This window comes from Curcuma longa, chromosome 11 (assembly GCF_044706935.1).
Source record: "Curcuma longa cultivar G26 ecotype Majalengka, Jawa Barat chromosome 11, ITB_CL_G26_1.1, whole genome shotgun sequence".
Classification (NCBI taxonomy): domain Eukaryota; kingdom Viridiplantae; phylum Streptophyta; class Magnoliopsida; order Zingiberales; family Zingiberaceae; genus Curcuma; species Curcuma longa.
In genome coordinates this window covers 27,833,427-27,850,718 of record NC_133871.1, presented here as the reverse complement: position 1 = coordinate 27,850,718, position 17,292 = coordinate 27,833,427, and the positions used below count along the sequence as shown (strand labels likewise).

At 39.6% G+C, this 17,292-nt stretch overlaps 4 protein-coding genes and 1 pseudogene across 4 annotated transcripts; 2 read left to right on the top strand and 3 right to left on the bottom strand.

The window, feature by feature from the left end:
- Positions 1 to 65: 65 nt before the first annotated feature.
- On the bottom strand, positions 66 to 3,005 carry LOC141841188 (uncharacterized). Its single transcript, XM_074729320.1, has 7 exons — positions 2,746 to 3,005; positions 2,443 to 2,652; positions 1,989 to 2,147; positions 1,665 to 1,802; positions 1,427 to 1,576; positions 1,171 to 1,334; positions 66 to 356 (listed from the first exon to the last, which is right to left on the bottom strand). The coding sequence occupies exons 1-6, from the start codon at positions 2,867 to 2,869 to the stop codon at positions 1,198 to 1,200; spliced, it is 918 nt and encodes a 305-aa protein (XP_074585421.1). The 5' UTR covers positions 2,870 to 3,005; the 3' UTR covers positions 66 to 356; positions 1,171 to 1,197.
- Positions 3,006 to 3,206: 201 nt separating this feature from the next.
- LOC141840907 (uncharacterized) lies at positions 3,207 to 4,736 on the top strand. Its single transcript, XM_074729006.1, has 3 exons — positions 3,207 to 3,457; positions 3,883 to 3,993; positions 4,125 to 4,736. Exons 2-3 carry the CDS (start codon positions 3,886 to 3,888, stop codon positions 4,575 to 4,577), a joined length of 561 nt encoding a protein of 186 aa, XP_074585107.1. The 5' UTR covers positions 3,207 to 3,457; positions 3,883 to 3,885; the 3' UTR covers positions 4,578 to 4,736.
- Positions 4,737 to 4,885: 149 nt separating this feature from the next.
- Positions 4,886 to 6,013, bottom strand: LOC141841020 (B-box zinc finger protein 32). Its single transcript, XM_074729140.1, has one exon. The coding sequence runs from the start codon at positions 5,719 to 5,721 to the stop codon at positions 5,059 to 5,061; it is 663 nt and encodes a 220-aa protein (XP_074585241.1). The 5' UTR covers positions 5,722 to 6,013; the 3' UTR covers positions 4,886 to 5,058.
- Positions 6,014 to 9,708: 3,695 nt separating this feature from the next.
- On the bottom strand, positions 9,709 to 10,787 carry LOC141842077 (uncharacterized). Its single transcript, XM_074730293.1, is given in 2 exon segments — positions 9,709 to 10,019; positions 10,365 to 10,787. Coding segments are annotated over 2 exon segments (606 nt in total). The 3' UTR covers positions 9,709 to 9,836.
- Positions 10,788 to 11,305: 518 nt separating this feature from the next.
- LOC141842074 (uncharacterized) lies at positions 11,306 to 13,358 on the top strand (annotated as a pseudogene).
- Positions 13,359 to 17,292: the final 3,934 nt, after the last annotated feature.

Below are 17,292 nucleotides of genomic sequence, written 5' to 3'. Positions count from 1 at the left end.
TAACAGGTTCGGATTTTTGTGGCAATGATGCAAATAAAGCTAAACCTTTTTGTAAAATTGATCTATGTTTTCCTTAAACCCAATGCATACTAGAGAAATCCAGCAAACAAACAAATGTCAAATGAAAGTCTACGATGTCTCTGGTCACATCGATTTAAAGGTTAGGAAGTTGCATCTATTAAGGGGATAAAACAATTATTCCCCCAGGGGAAAAAAAAACACTGATAACTTGCCCCAGGAAAAAACGAACAGTATCAGTTATTTGACTTGGCCTCTTACTTAGGCGTTCGAGTTGTTTGCTGCAACCTGTGACAACTCCAGTCTTTTCCTCGAACATATTTGCTATTGCTTATGCTCTGAACAGCACAATCAATAAGAATATCAGATATATATGATAAAAGAGAACATTGCGACCAAACTTGTTTAAACAAACTGACAAGTGATTCCATCGATCACAAACAACAGGTAAGTTACTCGATCAAAGATATAGTAAGCAACAGAATTTTGTATGTTCAGATTTACAAATGACAGCCAAAAATATCCTATCCATTTGGAGATGATTTAATTTAGAAATTCAGTAATTTGTATAGCTAGTTAGATGCAAAAATTGAAACTTTGCAAGAATATCTATAAAAAAAAATGGTAGCTGTTCCAAAATGTCGATCAGCTCATCAGCAAGGATGGAATCACATTACCAACTATTCTGACTGCTTGTGGGTTGATAGCATTTGAGTTGAATCTTTGTGGCACCATGGTATCAATTTTTGTTTGTTAAAGATTGGATATCCCTCACCATTACAATGAATTACTCAACTCATTCTCTAGTAGACTTTGCTAGATTCCACCCACTATGTGACTTTAGTTTTCTTGATCTTCCTATCATGCCAAAGTCGATGAATCTATCACTAGACCATTCTGGATGCATAGTGAATGAGTTTTCTTGGGGGAAAAAATAGAATCTAAAAGAACTCGGGCACCAGATGTAAGCAATCATCTCGATGCCTGCAAACCCACACAGATCATGTTTTAAGTATGAAATGACAGTGTTGTAGTATGCAACTCAAAAGTTCAGTGTGAGGAACAAAAAGACAACATAGAAAACTATGATTCCCAAGATTCCGGGTCTATAAATAAGGATGTGAAAAATAAGAGTACTTAGTATAAGTGAACCTGTTTTGCTAATCATCCCACTTTGTCCTATAATTTCAATCTGTCTTTTGTGGAGAGGATTGATGGAATGTATGGGTTGGACGTGTGTTGGGGTGATGGATCCACATCATCTACCACCACTATAATCTCTCCTTCCTCTTCATGAATCTCCGCATTGTTGACAACTAGAGCAGAAAGATAGAAAATATTCGTAAACAATGAGTTAAAAATTTCACACAAGAGCAGTAAGCACAAAATCCTGCAAGATGAATAGGACCTGATATCTTCACCCCATTTTGTCTTGAAGGGCAGTACTCTGCACACTGATGGTAAGGATTGGATGCATTTGGGCATGAGGGATCCGTATTTCTTTCAGCGATTGTAGTCTCTAGATGTTCTTTATGCTTCTCCATATTCTGAGCTACCACTACAATGAAGGGGGAAAAAATGTTGAAGAAAAACAGAAAGCTTGGGCAAATTAAAGGAAGTGAAATATCATTAGAAATGAATCATACCCAATTTACTTTCATTCTCATGCATTATTTCTTTACTCTTAATGATGCAGTACTCGGTGCACACATGGTAGGGGTTAGATGCATTGACACATTTACGATCCACCATCCTATGGCCTTCCAACTTTGATATACTTTTCACTAAAGTCATGAACCAAATGGTGATAGTTTCATGAGATAATGTTTCTTTGAAGTGTAATCAGAGAAACTCCAATAAAACAAGTAGTTGGCAAGAGTCTTAGCTTTCTGAGAAACATTAATTCTACGAGCAAAAAGTAAGCAATTAATCAACAAAGCAACTCGTAGACTTCTAGAAGAACAGATAACCTGCTTTTTTTTTATTTTCTGTTCTCGCATCAGCCTTTTTTTTATTGCAATACTCTGCGCACTCATGGAATGGATTGCTTGCATTTGGACATGAAGGATCTACATTTCTTCCTGCAAAGATAGTCGCTTGAAGCTTTTTCAGACTCTCTCGGTTTTGAGCTGTGGAAACAACAAAAATTAAACCTTTCTAACACATTAACCAAAAACACAGAAGAGAAGGTAGGAACAGCAGAGAAACAGAAGAAAAAAGAAACAACTATTTTTCATAAAATTTTGCATCGAAATGCTAATGGAACAATCATAGAATCACGAAAAGAGGCTTCTAATATTTATAATTAGAAAAAATTAGATGAAATCAAAACAATTGAGCAATAGTAAATTATTCAAAATTTCTTATTTTTTTCTACATGACGGTTCTATTAGAAAGCAGGAAGAGAAAAGGAGAAAAGGGCACCTGAATTTCTCATGGAATTTTGTATCCATTTCCGAATCTGAAAAGGAAGGAGACTTGATTTCTTCACCTCGTAGTTCCTTTTCACCGTGGAATTTCTTCGCAAGCAGTAGTCGGCACACTGATGGAATGGGTTTGATGCGTTGGGACACGAAGGGTCAACAATTCGGTTTGCAAACACAATCCCTTCGCTGCGTTTACCACCTTTATGAACTGTTGAAATCACAGAGACCAAAGAACTCCACAAAAACGAAGAAAGAGATAACAAACGGAAGAAAGGCAAAGGCAAGGAGAGGGGGTGAAAACCTAATTTCGTCCCGGTGCTGCCAAACATCAATCCACGAGCTCGCTGCGCGCAGTAGTCCGCACACACATGGAAGGGATTAGAGGCATTGACGCAATTGGGATCCACTCTCCTCTCACTCTCCATTCAACGAGGGTGGGCTTCGATCGAACTAGAAACAAGAAGAATCCTGCTTTCCTTCGCCCGGTGGATGGAGGTAATCGAACGTCAAGATCGAGACTCGTACTCGTGGGAATGGAAAGGAAAGGAGTTCAGAGAGATGGTGGTGGTGGGTGTGTTCTGTGTTGGTGACAGGCAAAAAAGCAACGGCTTAAGTCACGAGAGCCACCCGTAACAGACAACGAGATCGCCGCCACTAGTGCTAAAAATTTAATTTACCCCACTTACTTTCAATAATTTCAGCGTCGCCAAAGTCTAAAATACCCTCCCTACTGTCCCTCCGGAACAGTGAGAACTTGTTGAAACCCTAGCCGTGTGTGTTTATCTTCTCCATCTGTTGGCCGCCGACGCTAACATCCAGCTTCAAGTGTCGCTTGATCTGGCGGCAGGCGCCTCAGAGGAAACCTTCTGGTGACCTTGAGTCTTCTTCCCCTCGTGTGATTTCCCCTCCTTGCCTTCTCGCTATCGCGAACAGGAGCCAAAGGGACGCCTCCATTGGCGGGCGCTGTTTCTCGCTCTCTCGATATCACGAGCAGGAACTTTGCATCTAAAGAGGTACATCCTACCCATTGATCGGCCCTTGGCCCTGGCTATCGGTTGGAAATGTTATAGGTTGTCTCAATAGCTTTAAAGATGTCTCTTTTTTTTTGTATTTTGATAATCTTTGTTGATTATATGTTTAGTTTGGTCACCCTCTGCCCTTTTCATTTTCTACCAATTCACCCTTTCTATTCTCCACCCAAACCAATTCAACTCGTCTGATCATAAAATGTATTTGATTACCAATTCATTGTAGTCCTTGTAGAAATTTTGACAAAGATGTTTTGAGATGATAACCATATTCATATTGGAATTCTTGCCCAATGTTGAATTCTATTGTGCTCTAGATTTGCTTTGATTTGTTTGGCTAGAGTTCTCTGCTTGAATTATCTACTTTTAATTAAATTTGGTACCAACACCAAGTTTGCATCTGCTTTAAGGCAATGCTCAGGAATCTACTGAACAACTTGCGGAGGGAAGGAAGCCTTGCAGTGGATAATGGATATAGGACACTTGCGTTTGTTCATAAACGTAATTTCCACGATGCAAAGGTGTCAAAGCTTTTTCGTCCTTGTCTGATATCCTTCATTTACTTGTTGGGGTTGCTTGTTTGGCACATGCCAGATTGCTCTCCCTTTTGTATTCTCTATAATGAACATAGTTTGTGTCCGTGTTACCTCAGGTCCTTAGTAGACCAAGAAGCTTCTTTGGAGTGGAAGATTTCGTGGACGACAACAACAGCAGGCCATACACTTACAAGAAGGAAAAAAGACCAAAGACCCTACACAAGCATATTTCATTTAAGCAGCGGACGATCGCCTACATGGAGCCCTTCTCGCTAGATGTATTCATATCGAAGCGGTTTGTGTCAGCTTCCCTCACTCACAGGATGACATGCAAGCAGGTCGCAGTCGCAGGGACCAATTCCAAGGATATCAAGGCAGCCCTCCATTCCAGGTCAGACATACCAGCATGCTTGGCGGTGGGGCGGTTCTTGGCGGAAAGAGCAAAGGAAGCTGATGTATACACTTGTACTTACACTCCCAGGGAAAGGGACAAGTTTGAAGGCAAAATTAGAGCTGTTGTTCAATCTCTTATCGACAGTGGCATTGATGTCAAAGTCTATCTTGATTGAGAAGGCAAAATGAGAATGTCGAGTTTGAGTGCAATTATGGTTGGATGCTTCAAGTAAAGTGCGAGATTAGATTCATCCAACAATTTACGATGCTTTGGCATAAATAGTTTATAAACCAGTCGTTTGGAATATTATTGAATGGATGAGTTTTTTTATTAATGCTTGTTTGATCTGACATAAAATTGTGGAATTGGTTAATTTAAAATAAAATGTAACTTTTTGACCACGCAATTAAGATATTTATTTATTTATGGTTATCGTGTCTCAATCAAATAAACATATAGGATAAAGATATAAATACATGTTCATGTTTGAATCCACAACCATTTGTTTTTGTTTATTAGAGCTTAACCACAAAAGATGAAGAGCGCAACTCAATACATCTCTCTTGTCAAAACCCACCACAAGTCTAGTATGCGAATAAAAAAAGAAATCGAGGATTAAATTATAAAAAAGTTCGAAACATGTGGCTAGAATCGTTCTACGGGCACTCGGCCCAGCCCTCTTCCGCGTCCGCGACTCGGACCCTGCGCGCGATCCGCGACTCGGCGGCGAGAATCAGCCTCGCGGGAACGCCGGAGCACGCCTCCAGTCGTCGAAGTGCCGCCGCACCGCCCCTCGACTCCACGTATGCCGCCTCAATCTCGAAGCGCTTGATGGAGGACCACAGTGCGGCCGCAAGCACCACCCTCAGCGGCTGGGCTGCGGCGGTCCTTCCGCACGCGGCGACAACTCGCGCCGCCACTTCGGCGCACCGCCGGCCGCCCCGCAACCCCATCCTCCGACTCCACCCGAGCAGGATCGCCTCTGCCTCGCCAAGCGGCCTCTTCGCGGCCGTTGCCACTCTCCGGGGCGGTGGCCCCGCGGCGGCGGACTCGGAGGTCGAGAGGCAGGACGAGGACGCATCGGAGTGGTCCTGATCGGGGAAGCACGAACTGCAGATGCGGCGCACGCGGCCGGAGACGCAGCAGGCCGGGCCAAGCGCGTCGCAGCTCGCGCAGGCGACCCGGCGGAGGTGGCGAGCAACCAGGAAGTTGGCGCCGTGAACCGACGCATCGCACGCCCAGCAGAGGAAGGCCTCGTCCGCCTCGCAGTACACCGCCGCCTCGCCGCTGCAGAGCTCGCACGCCGTCTTCTGCTTCATCTCCAAAAATCCACCTCAAAAAGTTATGATTTTTACCGATCGGAGAGGAGTCTGGGAACGCCTTCGATTGGAATTAGGGATCAGGAATTCACAAAGAAAGCTTGCATTCGATCGACGGCCCTTGAAGATTATATATATAAACGACGGAGAAAAGGGGGAGTCTAAGATTTTATGGCAGTCGTAGAGCCATCCTTGTCCACATACCTCGTCTCGCTCGAACTGTTTCAATTCTTTTCTTCTCTGCTTCTTCTTCTTCTTCTTGTGGTTTGTTTAATTTATGGCTGGCCTTTTTCTCCCGCATTTTCTCAATTTGTTTTCCATTTATTTTTTAATTTTCTTTGTTTTTGTTCTCTTTGCTTTGTGCTTCGGGTGTGAATCATCGATTCTGAGCCAACAATTGGTATCAGAGCCTTGAATCCACGATTCTACAAAAATGTTGGGCATCCCACAAGTTGCTGCAAAGGAAAACGGCGGAGTGCCATTTCTCTATCCGATGCTAAGCCCTCACAATTACACTGTGTGGGCAATCAAGACAGAGGCGATTCTTGATGCCCAGGGAGTCTGGGAGGCGGTGGAGCCAGCAGAAGGAGCCCAAGTAGATGCAAAGAAGGACAAAAAGGCACGTGCATATATCTTGCAGTGTGTCCCCGAAGACATCCTTCTTCAAATCGCAAATAAGAAGACGGCGAAGGAAGTCTGGGATAGCCTCAAGACGAGGTATCTTGGTAGTGATCGGGTGAAGAAGGCACGCGTACAAACATTGAAAAGCGAGTTTGACGCCCTCCGGATGAAGGAGACCGAGACGATTGATGAGTTTGCGGGAAAACTCAGCGCCTTGAGCAGCAAGTTCTCCACCCTTGGTGCCACGCTTGAAGATTCCTCTCTGGTAAAGAAGTTGCTCGATTCTGTCCCTGATAAATTCTTCCCTATTGTTGCCGGTATTGAGCAGTTCCACGACCTTGAGACTATGCCGTTTGAGGAGGCTATAGGGCGACTGAAGGCGTATGAAGAACGAACATTACGATTACATGGCAACACCAACAACACTGAAGGTGAGCTCCTCCTTACTCATGCCGAATGGCAAATGCGACAGAAGGGGAGCAACGTGGGCACTTCATCAGGAGACAAGGGGCGTGGATCCAGCAATCCCAATCGTGGCAACTGGCGTGGGCGTGGGCGTGGGCGAGGGCGCGGACGTGGTCGTGGTATGCAGCGCCAAGACAGTGCAGGAGGCACTAGCGGCAATGGCGCTCATGACAAGAGACATATAAAATGTTTCAACTGTGAGAAAATGGGGGCATGTGGTCCTTTGTTTGAGGGGGGGATTGTTGGGTTGCAAGGGTGCAAACATAGTCCCACATCTAAAGCACATGGAAAAGATCATGGGGTTAAAAGGATGGAAAAGATCATAGGGCAAAAAGTCCTAGTTGCGGCTGGGCAGGAAGTCCTAGTAGGTCGGGTAGACCGAGGGGCATGAAGTTCTGGTTGCGGCTGGGCAGGAAGTCCTAGTAGGTCGGATAGACCGAGGGGCATGAAGTCCTGGTTGCGGTTGGGCAGGAAGTCCTAGTAGGTCAGGATGGATCGAGGGGCAGGAAGTCCTGGTGGGTCGAAGATTCAGACATCAAACGGAGGCTTTCCGTTTGAGGGGGGGTCTGTGGTCCTTTGTTTGAGGGGGGAGATTGTTGGGTTGCAAGGGTGCAAACATAGTCCCACATCTAAAACACATGGGAAAGATCATGGGTTTAAAAGGATGGAAAGTATCTCCATTGGCATGAGGCCTTTTGGGGAGAGCCCAAGAACAAAACCATGAGGGCTTAGGTCCAAAGTGGACAATATCATACTATTGTGGAGATACAGACATCCTTGGGGACCCTACATTATTTAGACGTCTAAATTCTTTTATCATTCTTGTTGGTGAAGATGAAAAGTATAATGCTTTCTAAATGACAGCGACCGTTATATAATCGTAACATCCACCGCAATTGACTCGCCTCTTTGCGGGATCAAATAAATAAATATCAGCCATAAAAGGATTTAATATAAAATGAGATATTAATTAATAATCTTTAATGCGCGCACACGGCACCCGCCAGTTCACTCACCCAGGGACCCATCGAGGTCTCCCTGTCCGCCACAAGTTCGTTCCAGGGCGTCGTGGCCATGCCCAGCTTCAGCGCAAAATATCTGACGGCTTCTCTCGGAATACCGAAATTGCCCTCATATTAGTCGTGCTTTACGGGTAAAATCGTCATTCGACGTGAAAGAGAAAGAACCGTTGTTTCTGAGCCACGTGTTCGTGGCGCGAACGATACGGTGACGAGGAGAAGGAAGAGCCACGTGTGAGACAGCTGCGGTGGGATTCAAAGGGTTACCAACGCCCTCCACGTGTGCAAAATATGTGAATTCTAATCTCTAAAACTTTAAATTATTATAGCCCTTTACTATTTGATTTTGTTCGAAGTTCAAACCACGAATATATTATATTATATTATATTATTATATTGGGTGAGCAAATTAAAACAATTTAGCGAAACCCACCATTAATTAATTAATTATCATGTGAATGTAGTGTATGCGGATTTTCTGGCTCGAAATCTGCCTCCTCAGCTAGCTAAAAGAATATTGTGGTGTGGCCTATCCATCCATTCAACTGAGCACACCACTTGTTTGGTGGACTTCAATTCTCCTCCTGCCAAAGCTTGCAGCAAGTGACAAGTATACCAGAAACTCGACCTCACATTCTCCATGCATTGAACCAGTCACACGTGGACCATATTCCAGCTTTCTAAGCAGCTACCGAAGAAGAACATATACAGATGCCATGCATCACATAGTGCTCAAACTATCTATCTTAATAGAATTTTCTTCTTTCTTAACAAAGCAACAAAACCACCGTCTCGAAGAATCTTATTCTCTTGTTGGTTTAATTTTCCAAAGTCGAATGGAACAAAATTATGACAACTCTGCAGGAAGCTTCTTGGGTTGTGATCTTCTGGTGCGGTGCGGTGCGGTCAAAGGTTATTCCAGCTTAAATGAGAAGAAAGGTAGGTAGGTAGGAAGGAAAAGAATATTTCAACGTGATGCAAATAAACAAATTTGGAGTTGGGATCCACCAGCATTGAACTTCTTCAATAAGATTACAGTTGCTTGCGACGCAGAAACAATGAAAGATACATAGATCCAGTCCAGTTGTTGTCTCCCTTCCCTTTTACGCCTGATTGAATGTTATTAACTTTTCCTGATGAAGATACATACATCCAGTCCAGTTGTGGTCTCCCTTCCCTTTTACGCCTGATTGAATGTTATTTATTTATTCCTGATTTTACCTTCTGTTTTGAACTTTTCTTCCTTCCATCAGTCTTCCTCTTGTCCACAATAACTTTCGTAGAATTTGCTTCCTTGTTGTGAATTGTTGTTGGCAGTCCGGCAACAGGTTCGGCTGCAGGGGCAGCAGTGCCGAGTAATTTGGAAGATGCAGTCAGTTTCTGAGACATTTTTATCCGGTCTTCACTTTCAATTTAAGACTGCAAGGATGGAATAGAGGAAACCTGACCATGCATGACTAGCATAATTCTCCTAGTTTTCAAGTACATTTGAGCTGCCTCTTCACTGAGTGCAGATTTAGGGAATGGTTCTACGAGCAAGCATTTAACTACCTCTCGGAATCAGAGATGAGCTATAGAATATTGATAATATCAATAGTAGTGCCGCTGAAAACAAGCAATATGTCTTAATCCAAGGCTTGGATTCCAGTCCTTTTTAAGAAAAAGTCTGAAAATAAGCGTTGACACAAAATCAGATGCCACCAGCAATCCATCGATTTCAGGAATCTATAGAAATATGTCTACCTGGTTTTTTTCCTCCTTTTTCGGAGAAAAATAGTATCTACTTATTTCCGAGGAACCAGAAATAAAGGACATCATGCCCAAATGTAGATCTTTCGAAATATTCAGAAAACATCTAATTAGTTGTGAGTTATTTATCTGAACTTTCAAATCCAACTAAAGAAACATGATATCACAACGCAAACTGGTTCTCAGTTCTGATAGAGATCAACACAAAATAATAAGAAAGATGGAATAATTGGCACTGTTATTGATTAAGCTCCCTGCTAATCATTTGCAGAGCTTAAGCTTCTTAAAGAAAGATGAAAGTTGAGATTTGGGGTAAGGCCGGGTGGCAAGGCAAGTCGGGAAGTTCTCCGGCTGCTCAATCCACAGTTTATGATCCACCCCATCTGCCTTGAGCTTCTCCGATAGGTTCCTCAGCTGCGTCTCCCCTTTCACCTCTAGTGTCACCTAAACAAGCAAAACGATATGACAAGTAGCAAAGCCATATAACAAGCACAATTCAAGGCTTTCATTGAAATATAGTTAATTCGTTGAGGATGTGAGTTATAGAATTGAAGGCTTCATTGTAGCAAAATCTAAGAGATGACATGATTCTAAGGCGTCAGCTGGCCATTTGCCATTTGTTCTTCTTAACGGATTTGTGCACAAATAGGCATGCAGAGTACTGGAAGCAGGGCCTCACTGCGTCATTTTGTCGAACATACCTTGTGCGAAAGCACCCATGAGCGAGCAATCATACAAGAGAAGGAGCAGAGCAGCTAAGGTTTCATTACGGCATTTCGTCGAACAGACCTTGTGCATGGAGTCGAGGTTGTCGTCGGAACAGTAAGCGAGGACGTCGGGGTGTTGGCGGTGGGACCAGACTGCGGCCACCGCAGCGTGGCAGCCCTGGGTGACGACGCTGCCGAGAGGCCAAGTGTCGATCAGGTCACGGCGGAGGACCACGTACTGCACCACCACGTCGCCCTTCGCTGAGCCATCGCCGCCATCGCTAGAAGCTGAAGCGGCCTCTCGGGGCGCCGATTCCAGGGACGCGCTCATGCTTCTTGTCGGAGGAGGGCTGCGGGGCGGGCGGCGGAGGCCGGGAGGGGATGGGCGTGGAGCACACGACGCGAATCGAGCCAGCAACAGGGTTCCCATCGCGGCCGCTAATAATAGCGAGGCACGTGTTACGCATCAAAGCCATCATGTTTTTAGTGTATTCTACGAATACATCAGATCATAAAACTGATAAAGCTTCTGTTCCTTCCATTTATCCTTTTTTTTTTAAAGAAACAAGAAAAAAAAACACTCTGATCCATCATCCATGACGACATATCAATGGGGTTTTCAGTGGAGCAGGTGCTTTTCGTTTTTTCTCTTTAAAAATTTTGTAAATGCATGAAAAATGTAAGCTCAGCAGAATAAAAACAACACCGGAATCAATCTAATTACATCGCCCCATCCAGACATGTCTCCTCGCATCAAGACATGCTCGTCCGAAGCCATATCCACAGCAAGACAGGCTCGGTGATCGCCATTACTCTTCTTAATTATTTGTTTCTTTGTCTCCATCTTCTATGTAACCTTGCGATCACCATTTCATTTTAGAATTCAACTTTTTAAAAAGCTCAGAGGGGTTGAGTTTGTTTGATGATTTTGCACAACCACTACAACTAATTGCATTAGTTTTTTCATGTCACTGCAATTTTGGAAGCTCTCTCTTTCTCTTCCTCCTCCACATTCTCTGAGACATGGAAGTGGGGCGTTGTAATCATTTCTGTTCTTTCTTATTTAAAGCTCACCCTCATCCATCATCATCATCATCACCTCCATTGCCAGTGTCTCCTCCATGCTTGCTCCTGCTCTGCTTCACTTCCATCCTCATCTCCCCCCTAGTGGCCTACCTCTTCATTAATTCCACCACCACCTTCCTTCTTATAATTCCTCACTTCTTCTTCAGACTTCCCAAGTAGTTCTTCATGGGCTTAGAGTTGGAGATAACGGAAGCCTCGCCGGAGAAAGCGAAACCCTCGGGGGTCCTGGTGTGCCCGCCGGCGCCGAGGAAGCCGTGGAAAAGGAAGAGCAAATTGGTGATAGGCGGCTTCAAGAAGTACCACCCGGTGCCGGAGGATCTCGAATCACTCTTCCTTCCGCTTCCCCCGTGCAAAAGAATTCGGATGATACCAAAGTTTGTCGTTAATTAATTGTAGTTTTTTTTTCTTAGTGATGAAGATCAGTAAGAGAACAAACAAGATCACTCGGTGCATGCATGTGTTTGTTTTTGATCTCTTTGGCGATCGATGTATATAAATTGCCTTTGATTGATCTACGGGTTGCTTTCATCTTAAAGCATTTAATTTGAGCTTTAATTTACCGAGGTGCACATTTAATCCTTCAAGATTTGCACAACTGGTGATGAAACCATTAATCCGTGCGGCAACGATGCATGTCTTGCATAAAAGTGTTGCAGGTTCATGACTGGACCTCAGAGCTGCAGGTAGTGGTCCCAACAGTTTAGAATCTTGCTCAGCAAGTCGCAAGCAAATTTAACAAAAAAAAAAATAGAAAGAGATCTTTCCAGAATCTTAATGTCGATCGAAATGCTGCAGTTATTCAAATCCTCATTAATGAGATTAATTTTGCAGTGCGAGAAACTGCTCGAGAACAAACGGGGCATCTTTGTCCCTTGGGTTGCCGTATTTCTGATGGATTGTTTTGTAAGGAAACTGCAGGAAATTTATGTGATGACATAATGATTTATTCAAAGATTGATTACGACATTCCAAACAAATCTCGTACTTCAAATTCCTTCACTGCGTCATTAAACCTTCATTAAACCTCACGACAATTAAAAAAAGAAAGAATGAGAATAAAAAAAAAACATCCCTTTCTCATTACTTCGTCCACTCTATAAAATCCTCCCGTCCCTTGTCTTCCTTCTTCCAGGCGTAACCAGGCCAATATATCTGAATCTCCCCTCTTTTAGTTCATGGAAGAAGAACCAGAAGAATGCAACACCAGCCTTGCACTTGGAATTAGCGGCTATGGATCGAAGAAAGGTATTAGTAATCGCACTGCCACTACGCTTCAGTTTGATGGTCTGTTTCCGAATCATTCAAAAGAAGTGGAAGATGTAGTGATGAGTGGAAAAGAAACCAGCAATTGCAGCAGCGAGGAGTTTCTCGGCCCGAAAAAGAAGCTTAAGCTGACAAAAGAGCAAGTCTTCCTGCTGGAGCAAAGCTACAGCGAACACGACACGGTTAATACGGTAATAAAAAGTGTTTAAAATGTATTTTTTTATGATTGAATTTGAGTTTCTAATTTCTGTTTAAATGGTTTGTGATTGCAGTCGCAAAAGCAGGACTTGGCCGACCGGCTAAGAATTCAACCACGGCAAGTGGAGGTGTGGTTCCAGAACAGGAGAGCCAGGTGCCCAATTCATTTTCTTGTCCCTTGTTTCGATTGATTTGGGGAGGGAAAAAAAAATGAGATTCTGGGGGAGAAATTGATGGAAAGGTTGATTTTGATGCAGGACGAAGACGAAGCAGATGGAGATGGATTACGAGTGCTTGAGAAGGTACTGCGAGAGGCTGACCGAGGAGAACCGGCGGCTGAAGAAGGAGATGATGCATCTGCTGAAGGTGGCAACGACGGTCACCTCGTCGATGTGTCCTTCGTGTGAGAGGAGGAAAGGCGTCGCTGCCGGCGCCGGAAAGAGCGAGGGGCAGTTGGCGGCGGTGAACGCGGTGCTTCTCAGCCGGCGAAGTTAACTGGATATATATATATATATATATATATATATATATATATATATATATATATATGGAACATGTATGTTTTTTATTTTTACTTTTGTTTCTCATAAAAATTGTGTTTAATCGAATACATGTGTGTTTAAAATCACATTTTCCATCCAAGTGATCATATATATTAATATTTCGAGCTAAAAGGATAAGTGGCATCTAGCTTGTTACAATCGACTTTAACTTTAGATTTTGGTAAAAGTATACCCACAGACTACTCAAAAATAAATATTAAAAATTAGTTTTTTATATACGAAGAAGTTTAAAAATCAACGGAATTTTTATTATATTTATTATTCTTTTTGATACCTTAAACTTTAAAATAAGCTTGTTTGGAAAGAATAATAATTATTAATTATCATTGTTATATATATATATATATATAATTTCACCGGCTCAGAAGCATCGTCTTCATTGGGCGTCATATAAAACATCCTTTTTGTATATAATATATATATATATGAATGTTTATTTTAGGTTTTTGTACATCTCGTGTGTATCTAATTTTTTTATTTTTATTTAATATTATAATTTTAAATTTTAAATTAAATATTTAAATGACATAAAAATAAATAAAATAAAAATAAAAAAATCTTACTGATAGACAGTCATGCATCGGGAGATCATTTTCTTTTATATATATATATATAGCGCCAGCCACTGCTGCCGTGTTTCGGCCAGAATTCCGGCCGGATTCCGGTCCAATCCGGCCGAAATTCGATGTCGGGATGTGCGCCGTCGAGTTGCGGTTCCAACGGATCCGGTCCGGCGGCCGGCGGTGGTCGGACGGCGATGAACGGGCGGCGGAAGCGCGCGAACGTCGGAGGAGTCGCGCACGGGGCGCGTAAGAACCCGTCGCTCAGGATAGCAAATCTCTATATATATATATATATATAATATAATATAATATAATATAGTATGGTGGAGGAGATCGTTTGTTATATTCATCAACATATTAGTACGCCTAACTCCATTGCAATTAAAGTTAATGCAAGTTATTCACTGCGTCGATCACTTTATATCATTTAATTTGCGTATAACTCACTTTTGTTAATCCTTTTACAGGAAACCAACAGTTTTAATAAAAAATATTTTTCAGCACCTACCATTTATTGTAAATTTAGCATAATTTAAAAAGTATAATTATAATATTTCGTGTTATTCTTCTCACAAGTTAAATAATGACACGTTGACGATGTGAAACAATTGTAGATATTATGGTGATAGATAGAACCGAGCAATCGATTCAAAATCTAATAAATTAAATTAATCAAACTTTTAAATAAATATTAAATTAATAAAATATCAATTAATTTAATTTATGATTGAATTAATAAAACTTTCTAATAATAATACAATTATATTTAATTAATTTTAATGTTTAAATATGTGATTTCGAAATCATGTGTTTGTTTATCATTGCAAAGTTCTCTAATAACATGATCGATATCATTAGAGATCATACAAAATTACAAATGCATGGGATACTATCCATCATCTATATCTTTAAGAATTATGATGATTACAAAGGAGAATAAAATAAATCAATTTATTTGATTTAATTAATCATTTTAAAAAATTTAAAATTAATCAAAATAATCAATATTTTTAATAAAAATTTTAAAATAATTAAATCAAAATTTTAACTTATTAATTCGATTGATCGAGGTGATATGACTATAGAATAGTTGAACAAGTATATATATATATAGCATTTATTTATTTATATTTATTTTTAATTAATACTATAATAATCTTAAAAATAAAAATCTAAATAACTCAACCCCTATCACATGCAACTTAATTTTATTTTATTATATATATATATATATAATCAAAAAAGTTAATGTTAGATTTAAAACAAATGGGTGTTAATTAATTTCAATCCCATTATTTTTTTAAAATTGCTATTTTGTGATGGTTAATATTTCAACTATCCATTATAGTTAACAAATCACATGATTAATCATAATTCTTTTTCCCACCGGCCAAAATTCAAAGTTTATTTATTCTTCAATTACATGCAATATTTTTGCAATTTTAGCTAATCTAATGATTTAATTAAGAAAGTTGCTCGGATTTAAAACATTAATTAATGCATTAATTAGATTCTAAATATACAATTAATACCTAGTACTTCCTAAATTTGAAAAGCATGTTTGTTGACCTTGACTTTCTCACGTGAAAATTAATTAAACATGAATATCTGATATTTTAAAACATTAATTAATGTATTAGTTGGAGTTTCTAATTTGCAATTAATACCTAGTACTTTCTATATTTGAATAGGGCGTTTGCTGACCTTGACTTTCTCAGGGTCCGTTAATGACACCAAAATAAATAAATAAATAAAATGATAATATATTAAAATCACAACACGTGAGTATTAAACATGAATAACTAATGTGTTTAGGTATGAATTTTAGAGGCTCGGAGAGAAAAATGCAAGAATAAAATTAAACACGTGACCCGTCGGCATCCAATGACTTTATTGTTGATGCCAAACAGGATAGTAATTATTCTGAAAGTAATATTAAATCTGTGTTAGTTTAATTGTAAACATCGAAAATAATTTTTTAAAATCTATTAATTCAGAAAAATAACAGTAGATAGAGAAATAAATGACATTATCGAAATTATTATTAAATCAAAACTTTTTCTCCTTTAAATATCAACTCATAAGATAAGATGTTTATATAAACTTAAATCTTAAGAAAGATTTCTAATAAAAAGTAAAATATCTTAATAGACTTTAAATACTAAAAAATTTAAATAGACTCCAAATATAATATCCTAAGAAAATTTCTTAATAGACTTAATTCTAAAAATCTTAAAAAAAAGAACTTTAAATACCAAAAATTTTAAAAATTACTAAAAATAAAAATTATCAAAATTAATAATAAAATTTTTAAAATCCTCCTGTATCAGTCGTCCCAAATTGAAAAGAACTCGTCCTCGAGTTCATAGAAATATTATCAGCATCCCCCAAATACGAACTCAAATGCTTCACATTAAAAATGTCGAAAGTTTTCAAGTGACTCGGAAGGCGTAACCTGTATGTATTGTCATTGATCTTCTGCAGTATTTTACATAACCCAATATTTAGATCTTCCTGCATCAATTGTTTTCCACTCCTTTTAGATTTTTCAAACATTAAAAAAGAAAAATATTAATAGGGGTAAATACGTATTTATCTTTCTAAAACATATAAAATTGCATATGCAACATTAAAAATTATAATAGTGCATCCCTATTTGCTTCCATAGTTTTTTTCCATAAATGACATTGTGTGTGTATATATATATATTTATTAGTTATAACATAGAAATCAAAGGAATAAATTGTGAGTTATTGCTTCATATTTATCAGTTAGACTAGACCAACTCATCTGAATTTTAAATCTATGCTTTTTTTAATTAGTGACAGACACTTAAATGAAATCATTAAGATCAAACTTTAGAGGATAGGAGCCATCCATATAAGTCGAAAAATAAAGAAAAATCAAAGATGATATTTGAATTTATAATTCCATCAGTTTTTTTTTTATAAAAGATCTAATTCCATCAATTTTTTATAAGGGATATTTTTAATTTCATGATAAAATGAGAGATAATTTCCTCTTAATCATCGAAGATTATAATGCCATGTAATTTATTAATGCTAAAACAAAATTTAGTTTTGCTTCGTATAGTTTAAGGACCACTAATAGTCTGTTCCTTTCAAATTAAAAATATGATTTCATGATTCATTCCATTAGATGATGATCGATAAACTCTAATGATTACAGAGATAACTAATTCAAGTGGTTAAGTTGACAAAGTTTGATAACTAGGATTTTGAAATGAGTCGGGTATACTAATAAAGAAATAATAAAAGAATAATTCATATATATAGGGATTGAGATCATCTTGCCACCAACAATATAATTATATAAT

Coding starts and splice junctions, on each gene's coding strand:
- LOC141841188 (XM_074729320.1), bottom strand. CDS start 2,869: ATGGAGAGTGAGAGGAGAGTGGATCCCAATTGCGTCAATGCCTCTAAT. Junction 2,653..2,745: donor CAGCACCGGGACGAAATTAG/GTTTTCACCCCC, acceptor TGATTTCAACAG/TTCATAAAGGTGGTAAACGC. Junction 1,577..1,664: donor TGAGAATGAAAGTAAATTGG/GTATGATTCATT, acceptor CCTTCATTGTAG/TGGTAGCTCAGAATATGGAG.
- LOC141841020 (XM_074729140.1), bottom strand. CDS start 5,721: ATGAAGCAGAAGACGGCGTGCGAGCTCTGCAGCGGCGAGGCGGCGGTG.
- LOC141840907 (XM_074729006.1), top strand. CDS start 3,886: ATGCTCAGGAATCTACTGAACAACTTGCGGAGGGAAGGAAGCCTTGCA. Junction 3,994..4,124: donor GTAATTTCCACGATGCAAAG/GTGTCAAAGCTT, acceptor GTGTTACCTCAG/GTCCTTAGTAGACCAAGAAG.